The sequence below is a fragment of the Microtus ochrogaster genome, chromosome 2 (assembly GCF_000317375.1).
Source record: "Microtus ochrogaster isolate Prairie Vole_2 chromosome 2, MicOch1.0, whole genome shotgun sequence".
NCBI lineage: Eukaryota > Metazoa > Chordata > Mammalia > Rodentia > Cricetidae > Microtus > Microtus ochrogaster.
This window is the reverse complement of record NC_022010.1, coordinates 67,224,747-67,241,141: the sequence shown is the minus strand read 5'-3', so window position 1 is coordinate 67,241,141 and position 16,395 is coordinate 67,224,747. Positions and strand designations below refer to the sequence as shown.

The 16,395-nt window shown below is 32.8% G+C and overlaps 1 protein-coding gene across 1 annotated transcript in view; it reads right to left on the bottom strand.

The window, feature by feature from the left end:
- Iqcb1 (IQ motif containing B1) overlaps window positions 1-16,395 on the bottom strand; it is a 56,209-nt gene that overhangs the window by 31,229 nt on the left and 8,585 nt on the right. The window contains exons 6-9 of the mRNA XM_005345088.2: window positions 10,029-10,122; window positions 6,548-6,647; window positions 3,150-3,328; window positions 1,072-1,181 (exon numbers count right to left, since the gene is read on the bottom strand). Of these exons, the coding sequence (XP_005345145.1) occupies window positions 1,072-1,181; window positions 3,150-3,328; window positions 6,548-6,647; window positions 10,029-10,122 (483 nt within the window). The remainder of the gene's footprint in view (window positions 1-1,071; window positions 1,182-3,149; window positions 3,329-6,547; window positions 6,648-10,028; window positions 10,123-16,395) is intronic.

The following is a 16,395-nucleotide window of genomic DNA, read 5'->3' as shown; positions in this document are numbered from 1 at the left end:
TTTGTTTTTATTATTTTTAATTATGTGTGTGTGTGTGTGTGTGTGTGTGTTTGTAGCTATGTGTACACCTGCTGAGGCCAAAGGCTTCAGATTCCCCTGAAATTGGAGGTGCAGGCATTTGTGAGCCATCTAACATGGGTGCTGGCAACAGAACTCGTCCTTTGCAGGAGCAGTACACACTCTTAGCTGTTGAGCCACCACTCCAATTCATTCAGTATTAACCAACTTTATTAGGCTTAGGCTGTATAAGCTCCTTGACTATTTGTGGTTAGTTATGCAAATATGTTTTAATTCTAAGCTTTTAGGATGCTGTTTTGAGGCTGTCCACCATATATATGTTTTGAAAGTAGTCTATGGAAGTAAAGAATTCTTTTCCTTTATTTTCTTCCATATAAATGTCTTCCTTCATCCTCCTGCCTAAACTGGACTTCCTTCCAATTACCTTTTGGTTTTGGATTTTAGGTAAATAATCTCATTTCCTTTTACTATAAAAATATCTTTTATTATTTTAGACTCTATTTTCCATATACATTTTAAGGCCTTACCTGAAAATATTCAAAGTGTATGCCTTTTTCTATAGAAGTAAGTTACCTAAAGCCTCCATTTTGAGTATATGTTGAAGAAGTATGATAAAATAAAACTTGTCATACCTCAAACATAACTTTTATTAATATAATTTTATGTAAAGATAAAAAATATATTATTTTCTATCAATTAATAAGGCAGCTTACCATAGGTGGACATATATACAGTTTGCTATAATGAGAGATATTTTTAGAGCAAATAAAATTTAAATAGCTTATAGATAAATGAGTAAATAAACATGGGATTTCATGAGATATTTTGAAAATAATTAACCTGCTCAAATCTATAAAGAGATATAAAAGGGAGACTGAAATTGTATTTATGGATAGACGGAATGATACAATACAATGAAAATATTAAAAGATTTCTATCATCTAGGGATAACATTTTGTTTAAAGTGTTAAGAGAAGGAAATTGAGGCATATTTAAGGAGAACTAAGGTTCAATACAGTTATCAAATATCACACAAATTATTTTTTATAATACCTGTTCTTCTACTTCCTGATGGACTTTAGGGGTTAAAAGACCAACCAGCTGTCTAAGTTCTCGACTAAATTCTGTCATATTTTCCTGTTTATTTAGCAGACTTGTGAGTCCTAAAATATAATAACAAGACAAAACAATTATCAATAAAGATTTTGTTATCTAAGTAGAAAATGAATAAATATAACAACATAATTACATATATCATTTTCTTTTTATCAAACACTTCTATGTTGTGGTCTTTACAATCTTCCTCTGTTTTGAGAATTTTTATTTTCCTGACTTGTGAAATCTGAATGTAAAAATATATCTAAATAATTTATTAAAGAAGGCAGTAGGATCACTGAAGTAAGTCAGAGTAGAAAGAATTTGTTTTCCTTTCAACGCAAAAACCTTAAACTAAAACATTCTTAAGAAGTTATTGTAAGCATATACTCTGTATATGCCTACCTTGTGGAAGCACTTCAGCAGGTATTATTAGTCACTATTAATTAAAGAAAAAACTTATTACACTAACATTTATAAGTTGGACATAAGCCAAGAGGTTTCTGAACAATACAGAAATGCTATAACATGGGCCACTGTATTTTAATTCCAAAATAGTAAGTAGTCATAAAAGGGACAAAGTAACTTTTGTACCCAAAGCATGTTGGAATTATGTGTGATATAATAAACATAAATAAGCAAATAAAATTGTCTTGCAGTATACATTTGGGGCTGCCATCATATGGATCTTTGCCTGTATTCTTTAAGATCCAAGCGTTCAGAAGCACTTACAATTGCAAAATACCTTGGTAAACTTGAGTTAATTCTACTGTTGCAATTTTATCATTCAAAGAAATGAACAGGGATTAAGGTAAAATTCATATTTCTTGCTTTTGTTCTTTTTTGGGGGGGGTTAGAGGAAGGGTGTTGAGACAGGGTCTCACAATGTTCTGGCTGTTCTGGAATTCACTATGTATACCAGGCTGGCCTCAGGCTCAAAGGCTGGAAATAAAGGCATGCACCCCCAGGCCTGACATGAACACTCGTATTTCTGGAGAACTCTAGCTGCAAATTTGAAAATGTATGCCTGGCATAATAATAACTAGAGGTCTACTAGTGGTGCTTATTCTACCTTTTTTCTTATAATATATAAAATAATTAAAAAGGCAATAGTAATTACAGATATAAGGAAAGTTACTAATGTTCCTTTTGAATCACCAAGAATGATTAAGGTCTATTCTAATCGATTAGTAATTAAGTAGATCCTAAAAATTTTAAAAGTCCCATGTGCCATCCTATATTAAACATATTTAATGAAATAAAACCCAATATTTTACTATACTGAATGTAAATGTATTGGTTAACAAAGAAATAACATAAAGCTAACATAATTTTGGCAGAGAGTTGGAAAACTAAAATCTAAGTAATCTTGAGTAAATTACCTAATTTTTCCAAGTCTCTTATTTCATATCTATATGTAAGGATAGGAATCCCCAATATACCAAAGGAGTATTATAAAAAAAATTAAAGAACGTAGAATAGTATCTTGCAGTCAGTGTTCAATTAAATGAATACTCTCACATAAGAATGGTAGTTAACAATGAATTTATTTACTCTCAAGATTTATGACTTTTTAATCATATATGTTTGAGTATGAAATATAGGTATATTTTGTTGTTGGTAGTGTTTTGTTTTTTTAGTAAAGGCAGTGAAATAGTAAGATATTAATTATTAATTGATAATAATGCAGTTCTATTTTCTTATCCAAAGGTATTAATTATTAACTGATAATAATGCACACTTCTACTTTCTTCTCTAGTAAGTTTTGATAAGGTTACAGACATCTTTGGTCATTATTTTACTATACTATTTGGTATACCCAATATAAACAACTTTGTCAGAGAGAGTAAACATTTATTATAACCCATCAACAAAATATGCATACTATCTGTTGATAATATAGTGACATCTATTTTAATGTTTGTCTTCACAGTTGAGTTACTAACTTTTCAAAATATAAAAATTTTGCCATTTATAAACTGCCAACATATTTTTGTCCTTGAGACTACCAAGAGAAGAAAATACATATGACCTACCTTTGTAGCAAGCACTTAGTCTCAGTAAAATCAAAATTTCCTGATGAGATTCAGCTAGTACTAGGAGGAGCTTTGTAGCAATACTTCTTAAGACTGGACTAGGAGTTGATAAAAGCTTGAAAAGAATTTCATCTAAAATAGAATGCAGGATTTTTCCTTCTATTTTCAGTAAATCACCACTAATAGGACAGAAAAAAAAGTACTATTACTAATTAATACATGGTTATCACAACAAATTTAAAATAAAGCATTTAGTAACTCGAATGACTGTGTGTGGCCTGATCCACGGAGATAGCCACTTTTTAAAGAATATAACTTGGTTCTAAGAATTTAGACTATAGCATATTAAGTCAATTTACATTTCTGATTTCATACTGTGGGCAGAGGACCATATTAGGTACAACAAAGAATCCAAAGTAGATGAAGTTCCCTTCTTTCCTCACAGAGAAACTTATTATCAAATTGAATATAAAAAACCTGTAAGATTAATTGCTTCAAAAGCTTCAAGGTGACAAATCACAAGACTGCAGTTAAGATTCAACAATTTAATGAAACACAAAATTATGTGCTTAATTTATAAAGAGCATTTTACTTCCACTGGCATTTCTGTATTATCATTTTACAATACTGTGGTGAGCTTCAACTAACTTGTTGAGTTTATGAGCATAAAGTTGTTCATATTATTACTTTGTGTTTTTGTTTTTGTTTGTTTGTTTTTTAAGACAGGGTTTCTCTGTGTAGCTTTGGTGCCTGTCTTAGAACCAGTTCTTGTAGACCAGGCTGGCCTCAAACTCAGAGATCTGACTGCCTCTGTCTCCCGAGTGCTGGGATTAAAGGTGTGCGGCACCTGGGCCCAGCCTCCTTAGTGATTTTTTTAATGACAGTAAATGATGTTATCCTTCTCAATTTTAACATTAATTGTTGGCAGTTCTTCTATTTCTTTCCTGATCACTCTTGTAGGCTCATTTCATTCATCTCAGATTCAACTTATGGTTTCACTTACTTTCTCTGTTGTTTTCGTTGACTTTATTGATGTTGATTATTGCTTTCATGTTTATTGTTTTCCCTTCTTTGGCTTAGGGCTTACTATTCCCATATTTTTCTAGTTTACTTAAAGCAGAATTGATATAATGATTTGAGATTTTTCTTTCCCAATATAGATATTCCATATAAAATTTCTAAGTATTGTTTAAGATGTACCTCAGAAATTCTTTTCATCTGTTTCTTTTATGTCCATTCATTTAGAAATAATTTCTAATTTTACTTTTGGTTTCTTTTGTTCTGTAGGTTATTTAGGTATATACCATTTCTTACATTATTTGTAGACTTTTCAGAGATCTACTCACTCATTTCTACCAGATTCCAACTTTTCAACAACATTTTATTTAAATCCTTTTATGTTTATCGAGAGGTGTTTACGGGCACTGAATATGACTTTTTAAAAATGTTCCCCTTGACTTTGAAAGAAACGTGTAGATTTTTACATATATGAGCTGATTGGTACTCCACTAAATTTTTGAAGAGAACCCTCTGCTGATCTCTCATAAAGCTTTGTTTCTAGTGTTCTGCCTTGTGAATTTTAGTCATTTTGCTTTCCTCTACATTTCCCACTTCATTTCTTTAAATCAAGTTTTCCAGTTACACCACATTTTAAAAATCTGTACTAAGAATAGTTGGGATCTTGAAAGTACTCCAAAGGCTACTGTATGAAAAACTCAGTCTCAAGGAAGGAGCTATTTGGGATGGAACTGCTTGGAATGTTTAAGGGGAAGGACGTGCTGCATGTTCTTTTCTCTCTCTTCAACTTCCTGGTAATAAGGTAAGCGCTTTGCCCTGCCAGCTGTTCTCATTGTGTATAATGTTTCACTTTCAGACTCAAAACCATTGGGCAAATAATCATGTAGTGGAGCCTCCAAAACCATGAGCCAAAGTAAACCTTTTCTTTTATAAATCTGTTATCTTGGGTTTTCTTACAATGCCAGAAAACTCCAACCTTACTTACATTCTTTTTTCCCCCTTCTAAGCTCTTATTCATTGAGTCATGTTCAGTTTATTAAGAATTGATCCTTCATGAGTTGTCTTTTTCTTTTCCCCCATTAATCAAGTAAATTCATCTCTATAATTCTATTTTAATCCAAAGTGGAAATAAAGGCCTGGGTGATTTTAATTTATTAAAAAAATCTATTCCATATTACCAGTGCCAATATTTTATCATTTTACTTGAATTGCTATGGTCATTTGTTTGTTTGTTTATTATTTGCATTTTGGGGCAACAAATTTAGGATATTTAACAGCCAAGGCAAATGCCCCACCACAAGGATACCTCCCTAGTCTTCTAGTTGTCTTCTTTGTCTAGAGCAGTGGTTCTCAGCACAAGGGATGTGACAAACTTTAGGAGTCGAATATCTGCTATCCTGCATATCAGATATCTACATTATGATTCATAACAGAGGCAAAATTAGTTATGAAGAAGCAATAAAATAATTTTATGGTTGGGGTCATCACAACATAAGGAACTGTATTAAAGGGTTGTAGCATTAGGAAGGTTGAGAACCACTGGTCTAGAGTTTTGTTCTTATTTTCTCTTCATTATTAACCAGAGTAATAAAACTGAAATGCAATCAGACCTTATTCATCTACTTAAATAAAATCTTCAATGGTCCCCATTGCCTACGGGATATGACTGTTTTCTTAACATATCAATTTTTCATAATGTAAGTCTCTTCAAAATTTACTGGACACATCAGATACTGAACTTAAAAATCCCAGCAAGATGAATCTTTTCAACTTTTTACCCTCAGCATAATGTTTCTTACTTATCTCTGACTTTTGTTTATGTTGGCATCTTTTTCCTTCTCCTCATCCTCCCTTTAAAACTTATCTTTAAAGTTTCACCTCAGGTTTAAACTTCTCCAGGATGTATCTTCACTCAGTTTGGCTTAGAAGCAACTCAATACTTTTGGATAAACTTTAACATTGCAAACTCATACACAAAAATATGTTTGTCTCAATAGTCACTCATTGAAAACAAGATTAATATTTGAATAAGTATTTTAAATATAAGGAGAAACAGAATAATCATGACACATAGTAGCCAATGAATAAACCCATACATGAATGAAATAATGAATAATTTCACTATGCATATTTTTACTATGATCCTAATATTTTTCTTTAGGTATCACATCAATTCTCTTTTCTAAGCCTAAGATTTTCTAGAGCTCTGACGTAACAATTTGATAACAAATACCTAATCTTTTGCAGTATCTTATACTAACTTTTTCTAAAAGTCAATCATAAAAGACCTTAAATTTCATGTACAAGTCATATGTAGAAGATTGACAAATTGTAATAAAATTTGTAATGTTTATGATTTAAAATTGTGTAAATTAAGTCACCTGTTGATCTGTAGTATATTCTGTAGCAGAGTCATGACTGTAGCTCCTATATGAACATTGTCAGTTTGCAGTAAGTGTAAGAAATGATCACTCTGCAGTACTAAAAGAACAGGGAGAAAAAGAAATATTAAAGATTCTAATAATAACCTAAGTAAGAGTTTGTCTTTTAAAAATCAAATCAACTCATGATCATTTCTGTTAAAATTTTGGCAGTGAAAGGTCTATAATAAATATTTTTACAGATGCAGGCAGTTTTAAATGGTCATAAAGTTAAGAGTCATTACATTTTAAAGAAGTTAGTTATAGTCAAAGGGGCATCTATAAATATCAAGCTAAAATTTAATATTACTTCCTTTAAGCTAAAAATATCTCCTAAATCTGAGTCTTTTTTCTAGCAACGAGTTTTATTAAATAATAAAACACTGAATAATTTTTTTTCTAGGTTTAAAAGTTTTAGGCTCTAATTAGCCAGTTACAAAAATTGGGTGCTCAGTGCATACGCAAGTTGCTTAACTTTAACCTCTGTCTAGAAAGCTGATGACACAAGCTAGAGTCATCAGAGAGAGAGCCACAATTGAGAAAATGCCTCAGTAAGATCAGGCTGTTAGCAAGCCTGTAGGACATTTTTTTTATTTTAAATTAGTGATAGATATGGGAAGTTTTAGTCCATTGTGAGTGGAGCTACCCATGGGCTGGTGGTTCTGGCTTCTATTAGAAAGGAGGTTGAGCAAGCCATGGAGAGCATACCCATGACCTCTGCATTGGTCTCTGCCTCCAGATTCCTGTCCTGTTTGAGTTTCTGTCCTGATTCCTTCAGTGATGAACAATGATGTGGAAGTGCAATGCAAATAAAACCTTTCCTTCCCAAGTTGCTATTGCTAGTGGTATTTCAGCACAGCAACAGTAACCCTAACTAAGACAATCTCCCATAATCTCCATTTCATCACCTGTGAAACTAAAAATTATTAGTATTCTCATAGCAGGCTAAGGTAAAATGTGTTAGAAGAGACTGTTCCCAATAAATATCAGACTCTGTTCCCTACATCACTTGAGCACAAGGATAATTAAAAGTGAGATCAGATATGTTGCAAGCTTGCCCTGTTAACATCACCTTAGCTTACATAAAAATAAACTTTTTTCTTTCCTTTTCTATTTCCTGAAGTATCAGATTTGCTTTTTCCTCACACCAACTTCTGTTCTTCATATATATTTAAAGCCAAATTATTATTTATCATTTTTAACAACTTAAAAAAAACATACTTCTATGTTTTACAAATTGTTACCTAAGTAGTAAAAAAATCTGTAACTACAATAGGTGTATTTTCTATTTGTCATATTTTAGTAATAACTCTAGAAGTATCCGGGATTTACTAAAATAATATGACAACTAGTTCATAAACTTTTCTTTTTCTCTGTTCTAAAATGCTGTGATGAAGTAAAATACTAAGGAGTTACTGCATTTTGTCTTTATACTGTTTGCCATATAATTACTTAGTTTCAAAGCAGATGAGTAACTTCTACTCCATTACCACATTCACAAAAGGGCCTATTTATTTAATTTTTGTAACAAAAGTTTCAAAGACATCTAAAAGCAGACAAAATAATGTAATGAATCCTCATGAGCCAGTCAATTTTAAATATCAATTAAACATCAAGAGATAATAAAAATTATCTCTTAATTTTATCAAGAAGTCAGACAAGTGTTCCAACCTCTAAGTGTTTTGTGAATTTTTAAATTTCTTTCAGTAAAGATTCAAATAAGATCTATGGAACATGATTATGTTTCAAATTTAAAATGACCCATTCTTCCATTTTTATTTTCTTTGTGATTTATTCAAAAAATAAAATCATGTAAATTGTCCTCTGACAGGTTTGATTCCCTATTGCATTCCTGTAGTATAATTTTTTTCTCAATTGGCAGATGGTATTAGAAGATGGAAATGATGCAGGTTTGAATTTCTGAAACATATATTTTATCTGTGATGTTATGATAATCCAGTTGTCTCTCTTTTTAAAGTGTTGATACGCGTAGGTAGGTAATTACTAAATCTGTTCATTCATGAGGGATTGCAAAATAGGTGGTACTCTTTCATGCCTTCATTTATTAGCTGAAATACTTTCACAAAGAGAAAATTTATATTGATGTATATTGACAGAATAAAAGTTAGATTCTTCATTTTACAGTTTTAAAACAATACATTAGTCCTCTGGTTGACTTCAATGGTAACATTTGGTGATTAAGTTCACTGCACTTATTATTCTTATTATAGCTCAACTTTTCTTTATTCAGCTAGTAGAAGCCTCTTAAACTAAAATAAAAATTTCTCTCTTTATCTGCTGAGTCATTTCACCATTCCTAGTAGAGGCCTCTTTACGTTGGCTTTTCAGTCCTTTTAATCCTGATGAATTTTAAATGTTTCTTTTACATCTCATATTCAAGACACTTCAAATTTACTTCTTTACTTCTAGCCCAGATCTGGAGGGCAGTAATTTCTTCAAAGGTGTAAAACATTTTATAGGGAAAAAATTATTAAAAACTCCATCTCAATGTATATATTTTTGCACAATAATTTTATAAACATTTAACAAGTTTTGATACCTACATTATGGTTCCATATTAACCCCAGACACACTATCATTTTTATCACAGTTCTTTTCGAAAAGGGATATGGCATTTTAAAAAAATTATTTAAGTATTTTCTTTCTCCTTTATATCTACTCCTAAGTACTTTATATTTTTTAGTTAAACAGTCTCTAAACTGGAGATTTTTAACAATAGAAGACATATAAAAGGAAAGAGATAATATTTTTTAAATAGAGTATTTAGACGTTCACTTAGCTATATGGCTACCAAAAGTGTCTGTTAAAACAATTGAAAGTTGTTGCCTTTAGAAAACTGAAAATGGTATGGATTACACATCCAAGGAATGTGTTTTTTAACACTTAAAGAACTATGTGGCTCTCTAATGCATGAATAATTCTGAAAGTAGTATTAAAGATTCAAGAATTACTACCTGGAAAAATATTCCAAGGTGCTGCACTTATGTAAAGTGAAATGTTTCAAAGACTAAGAATTGTGCCATGATTATTGGGATTACTTTTTTAGTCTTAAGACAATATAAAATTAACACATATTTATACTTTTCAATGAAAACAAAATATCCAATAAAATAACTTTGAAGTTTAATAAAATTTAGTAAATTAGGATATAAGCCTATCCTTACCTGAATAGCTAGATTACAAGTGAAAATGATTTACTCTGTACACGTAGATTTCTTTAGAAAGATAAATCTAAAGTTAAATTTATAACACTACTATAATTTTAAAAAATTACTTTCCTAAACTGTCAAATGATTAATATGTCAGATTTACTAATCAGAAAAGTTAAGGTCAAAGTTATACTTTATCTTTAACTTGGCATTTAAAAAGGCAATGCTGTAAGACTATTATTTATATTAAAGTTATTGTTTTTCCCTCTTACCATTCTGTATGAGTTGAATATGACCTCCCAATAGCCAGAAGAGAGAATCAGTCACAATTTGGAAAAAATGTAGTAATTTATCTTTTTCTTCACCCTTAATACAAAAGTAAAAACAATTCAGTTTTCTATAATCTACCTTATATTGTAAACAGAAGGAAAAAGAAAAGACATCTCTCAGAGTAGTCAGCAGACTTTATTTCCAGATTTAACAGCTACTGACAAAGTTCCCAAACTTGTAGTGCTTTGTTTCTTCATTTGTAAAGGCAATGGTTGCAGTATATAAATGCTCTACCACTCATAGACAAAACAAAATTACCCAAGTAAAACTAAACAAAATAAGTAGCCTTTACTTTGTAAGTAGCTCCAAAGTAATGAGCTCAAAAATAGACTAATATTTACTCAAAGTAATAGAATCACATATTGATACACTACACCTCCTTAATGTTTGATATGCTTCAGAATGACTTGTGGAATTTCTAAAATAACCCTATGCACAAGTCCAAATACATATAATCTCAACCTCCAAAGCTAAAGTCTGGACATCTATATTTTCAAAAGTTAGATGAAAACCATAGCAATATGAAAATGTAACTGTGTAAGGCATTAATAGAACTTTTCAGTTCCATTTTCTATCCTAAGACTTTATGAGAACAGAGGGTATACCAATACTCCCCATTATAACTCACTGTCTACAATTTTGATGGACAGGAAATGTTCCATTAATATATACTAAGCAAATAAACAATGCTTTTTTTGCTGAATCTATTCTTATGAAAAGGTAGTAAGAGTGCCACAACAGGAGATAAAACATGTTCCATTGACTATGTCTATTGACTCCATATAACTTTAATGTAAAGTTGTATAAGTGTCTCTAAACCCATCCAGGTCAAGAACATTTCCACTACAGCATCAAACTAATAACAACAGTTAACAAACCACCTGTTAATTTAATTATAACAACTGTCTTTCCTATAAAACTACCAAACATAAAAAATGCCACATTAGACGGACACATCTTGGTCTAGTAAATATCCTTTTCCAATTTCATCCAAAGATATAATGAGAAAGTGCATCAAAGATCTTGTCAATCTCAAAGGGTCATGTATTTCAAGATGTCCAAAGTTTACTTTAAAGCCTGTTAGATAATATCAACCATTAATTTACAGTTCCTGACAAAACTTGCTCTTGAATCACTTCAAAGTTCTTGAATAAGTATTTTTCTTTTCTGATAAAGATATTTAAAACTAGTGTGTAGCTTGGGCCAGAACATCTATGATACATCCTACTATATTATATGCTACCCACTTACTATCAAATTCTTAAAAATTTGCTTGGGAACTCAAAAATAGACTAATATTTACTCAAGATTCTGTGACCATTGAGTTAAGTCCTCTACTAATAATATTTTTTTTAATATTTGGGCCAGCCTATTGTCCATATTGTTGCATTTCTCATTTAATTCCATTCTTTTTGTTTATACGATGTATTTAATATGTACATTTTTGTCTGCATGTATGCATCCAATCAATGCCTCAGGAGGCCAGAAGAGGTAGTCAGATTTCCTGGATCTGAAGTTTTATATGGTTGTGAGTTACTATGTGGGTGCTGAGAATCGAACCCAGGTCCTCTGGAAAAGCAGTCAATGCTCTTAACTACTAAGCCATCTCTCTAGCTCTTTAGTTCCACTCTTGTGATTTTTTTTTATCTAATGTTTTGAAATAAAAATACATTAGTCTTCGATATTCCATAAGAAATAGCTAAGATCTTATTAGCTTGACAATTATTTAGGTTCAAGGCAGTATCTACTTTTCATGAAATCAGTGCTCTAAAATGGAACTTAATGTAACAGTGGGTATTATGAACCGTGTCTTCCAAAATTCATATGCTGATGTCTTAACCCCAATGTGATATTTGTGGGAGCATGAAATCATGAGGATAGTGCCTTCTTGATGAATTTAGTGCCCTTGTAAGATTACCCCGCCCCATGACAAAGACCATGTGAACACACAGCCAGATAGCCACTTCTATCTGCCAGTAACAAATTAGGTCCCACCAGTAACTAAATCTGTCTGTCTTATTTCTGTACTTCCCAGCATCCAAAATTGCCAAACAAAAAAGTCCATTTTTCTTAAACTAAACAGCCTACCCTATTATAATAGCCTAAACTGACTATGACACTGATGAGTTCTCTCCATAGGTTACAAAAGTTGTGAATGTATTCAAGTCTAATACAGCAGTAAGTAGGTCCAAAGGTATATTCTGCCAAGAACTCTTCCAAGGAAAATGTGTGTTATCCTAATAGATTGAGGGTGGAAGTTAACCAGCAACTTTCACAAGGGACTTACAATGAGAAAACTTAGAGAACTGTTTAAAACTTGATCCTGCCAACCTTCAGACTGGTGCTATTCCAACAACTACACTAGTTCTCACTCTTTTGAATATAAAATAATACTTTCATCTATCAGCTTCTATAACTGCTAACTTCTTTAAATTAATCCATACATAAGATGTGGGGCACAAACTACTACTGGTTTTGTTTTTGCTAGAGTTCTGTATTTGCTAGAACACTAACACATGTGGTTGTACCCATAACATTCAAGTGTATGTGTGTATCTGTAAAACACAGGAAAAAAAGCTCAAACAAAACTCCAAACAAAGAAATTCAAGAGTAAGAGACAACCTATTGAATATTTGCAAACTATGTATCTGACAAAGGTTTGAATAGAATAATGTATAAGGAAGTCAAATAACTGAAAGCAAGAAAGAAAAAATAATTCCATTTTAAATCTAAAAGGACATTACTCAAAAAGAACACATACATATGAAATAGTATTTCATATTAATACTGAAAATGTTCAGTATTAATAATCATCAGGAAAAGGGCAATCAAAATCCTAGTTGGCCATATGGCTATTAACAAAAAGACAAAAATAACAAGTGCTAGTGAGGATGTGTTTTAAAAAAGAAAATACTTTTGTTACAACAATTACAGAACATTGTGTGGAAGTTCAACAAGATTTATATGTAGTAATTACATTACTAGATTTTTATTTAAAAGAAATTAATATCAATATACATGTTATCCTATTGTTTATACTACTTTAATGTAACATGATTCATAAGAGTAAAAAAATGGAAATAACCTAAGGTATCTATCAAATCAATGAATGCACAAATATAACGAAATACTTTTCAGGCATAAAAAGGATGAATTTCTATCATTAGCAACACCATGGATGGAACTGAAGGTTGGTAAGTGAAGTAGACCAGGCTAGAAAATTGCATACTATATGAATTCATACATACAGAATCTAAAACAAGTTAATCTCATAGAAGTTGAGACTACAATACTGGTTACCAGAGGCTAGGAATAATAGGAGATGATGATAGGGGCTAGTTTAACAATGGGTATTATCTAATAAATAGAAATAATTTGAGGTATTTTATAGCACATGGAATGATTATATGCAATCATAAGCTTTTACTTTTATTTTAAAAAGGAGTAATTTTATTTTGAATATTAAAGAGATTAACAAATAGTTTCATTATTCTGACAGTCACACAAACTCAATACTGTTAACAAAGTTGCAAGCTCATACAGTTTCCAACAACTCCTAATTAGCCATTAAGAGAATTATAGAGTGGAAGTGGCTCAGGCCCATGGTCTTAAGAGTACTTGATTCAGCAGGATTGCTGAGTTCCATGCCAGATTGAGCTACTCAGTGAATTCTGTGGCAACCAGAGCAAGACGTATATTTGCATATATGACATAATCGTGAATGTTATGTGCCTAGGAAATAATAGAACAAGCCCATGAGAGACATCAAGAGAGAAAGATGGCTTTTTTTTTCCATTTGTTCCCCTGTTTTTTTCCCTGGGAGAGTCTCACTATGCAGCCCATGCAGCTGCCTCAATCTCCTAACTGTTGGAATATAGATGTCCATCACTACACCTTGCTAAAAAGGAGGTTTTTTACGAGTGAACTATTTCCTGGCCATGAGTCATGAATAAAATGCTTCTTGTTGGGCATAACACATGCCTCTGATCCTAGCACTCAGGATGCAGAGGCAGGTAGATTTCTGTGAGTTTAAGGCAGCCAACCTCAAAAAGCAAAAACACAGAATTCCATCCAGGTCAGCCAGGATTACAGAATGAAACCCTGTCTTAATATTCAAAACAAACAAACAAAAAAGCAAAAATGAAAAATGAAGATGAGAAGATAGTATTAAAATTGGAATCTGAATTCTCTGTTGTGCCATTTTGGGTTAGTTTAGTACAACTGATTGAAAGAGGTTTGAAGAAGATGAAGAAATTCTCAACTTCTGCTCTTATTCCTCCCTCAGGGTTAGGACTGAGCCTGATTGTGAGCACAGTGGGACAATTTGGAAGATAATCACTTAGGGTCAAGTCAAGCTGTTATGAATCAGCAGATGAGCATACTGGGGCCCTTCCTGAGGAAGAACGGGGAACCGTTGATTAGAGGCTAGAAAGTTAGTTTTATGATGGATTTAGTCATCTACAAAGATGGAAACAGAAGTTGCCACTGAAATTTAACATATATAAGACTCCACCTTTACAAGCAGCATTGCTAAGTAAACTAATGATTTCTTGTTAGGCAGGCTTCTCTGTTTCTATTGTATACAACACACATGTTCTATACAAGATCTATGAAATATGTATACAGCATAGATCTTATAGGGTGACAGACTATTATAAAACCACCCTGCCCCTGAACCCAGGACTTAGAAATCCCTAACTTCATGACTCAGGGTCAATGGGCAAACAATATTTTGTGCTGTATTTTTCCACTTGTTCACTGTGCATACTCCAAAGATCCATATGTTGCTGTTTCTGATTCTACTCAGAGGCAGCCACCATTCTGTTTCTTCCCATAAGTATGTGGTGTGACTCTGTGGTATTCCTTGGCTCCCGATTGTCAAGATACCCCTGCACCAGAAAACTCTTTCAGATCTAATAGGATTGGACACTTAAGAGTGGCAGAGCACATGGTCTTCAAAACTTTGCTTCTGTGTGATGAAAAGGTCTTATCACAAATTTAAAAAAACAAACAAAAAACAGTATGGCATTTGCTGCTGTTCCAAAGTGTAATCACAGATTCCATCTTCAAATTCTGATGTGCTGATGTGGCACTTTACATAAAGTGGACTACTACAAATCGGACATTCTTGGATACTAGAATATTGGTTTCCATAAACAAGAACTGGATTTTGCCTGATTGACAGCTCCTCAATCTAAAGATCTGAAGTAGGTACTTGATAAGGCAAAGAATCAATTCTGTAGTCTATACAACTCAACATCTCTTGTTCTCCTTCAGATTGTTTTCTCCATTCATTCTCTCTCCCTCCCCCCCACTCCTCCCTCCTCTTTTCCCCCTGCTCCCCGCTTCTCAGAACATCATATATAATCTTGCTGTCACTTAGTTTTCTTGGCTAATCTAGAACAGGCATTTCTATTCCTTTAGAGTTAACAGCAGGATCTGAAGCTCATCTACTCTGATCTCCATCTTCTGACTTTCTGAGGTCATCTTCAGGTTGTGTTCTTTCAGCTAATACAGTTCAACTTCCCAACAGCCCTTCAGTTCTTCCACTTTCATTCTAACTTCTAATAAATGCTCCAAAGTACCTAACTTCTCTTTTTTCCTTTGGAGCTCAGCCTGCAAGTCTGAGTTCTGCTTTTAAATGCATTCAGTTGTAGAGCTTGATCTCTTCCTCTAATCTTTTGGCTATAACATGATGTCCTCTTCACTTTATGAATGAAATTTGAAAGGAATATATGCTCCCCAGACCACATCATCTTGATCTACACAACAGAACTGGCAATATTCATCATATCTGGACAGGTAGTAAGTTCTAAATTGGACTTTCGACTTATTTTGTGTTTAGGCCACTGTGCAAAGCAACTCAAGTGAATGTATAATACTCCTGGGCAGTCTTGCACTTCACTCTAAAAAGATGTTGATCCAATCCTTGTAAGTGGGAATGAAATGCTAAAGGAAGGTGTAATAGTATATGCATCCTCTCCAAGAACACAGAAAATTGCCACACTATTAAAGATGTCCAAGAGAAATTACAATGCTCTAAGAAGACAGCTGTTATGGAGTAAAGGGATCATCTATTGTCTTTTCTATCGTGGGGTCTAGAAACAGCAGATAGCAGCAATGCTACAGCAACAGGGCACTCAAAGGGAAACTATGTGCTTTTTTAAAACCATAAAGAAATGGCAAGCCGGGCGGTGGTGGCGCACGCCTTTATTCCCAGCACTCGGGAGGCAGAGGCAGGTGGATCTCTGTGAATTCGAGACCAGCCTGGTCTACAAGAGCTAGTTCCAGGACAGGCTCCAAAGCCAC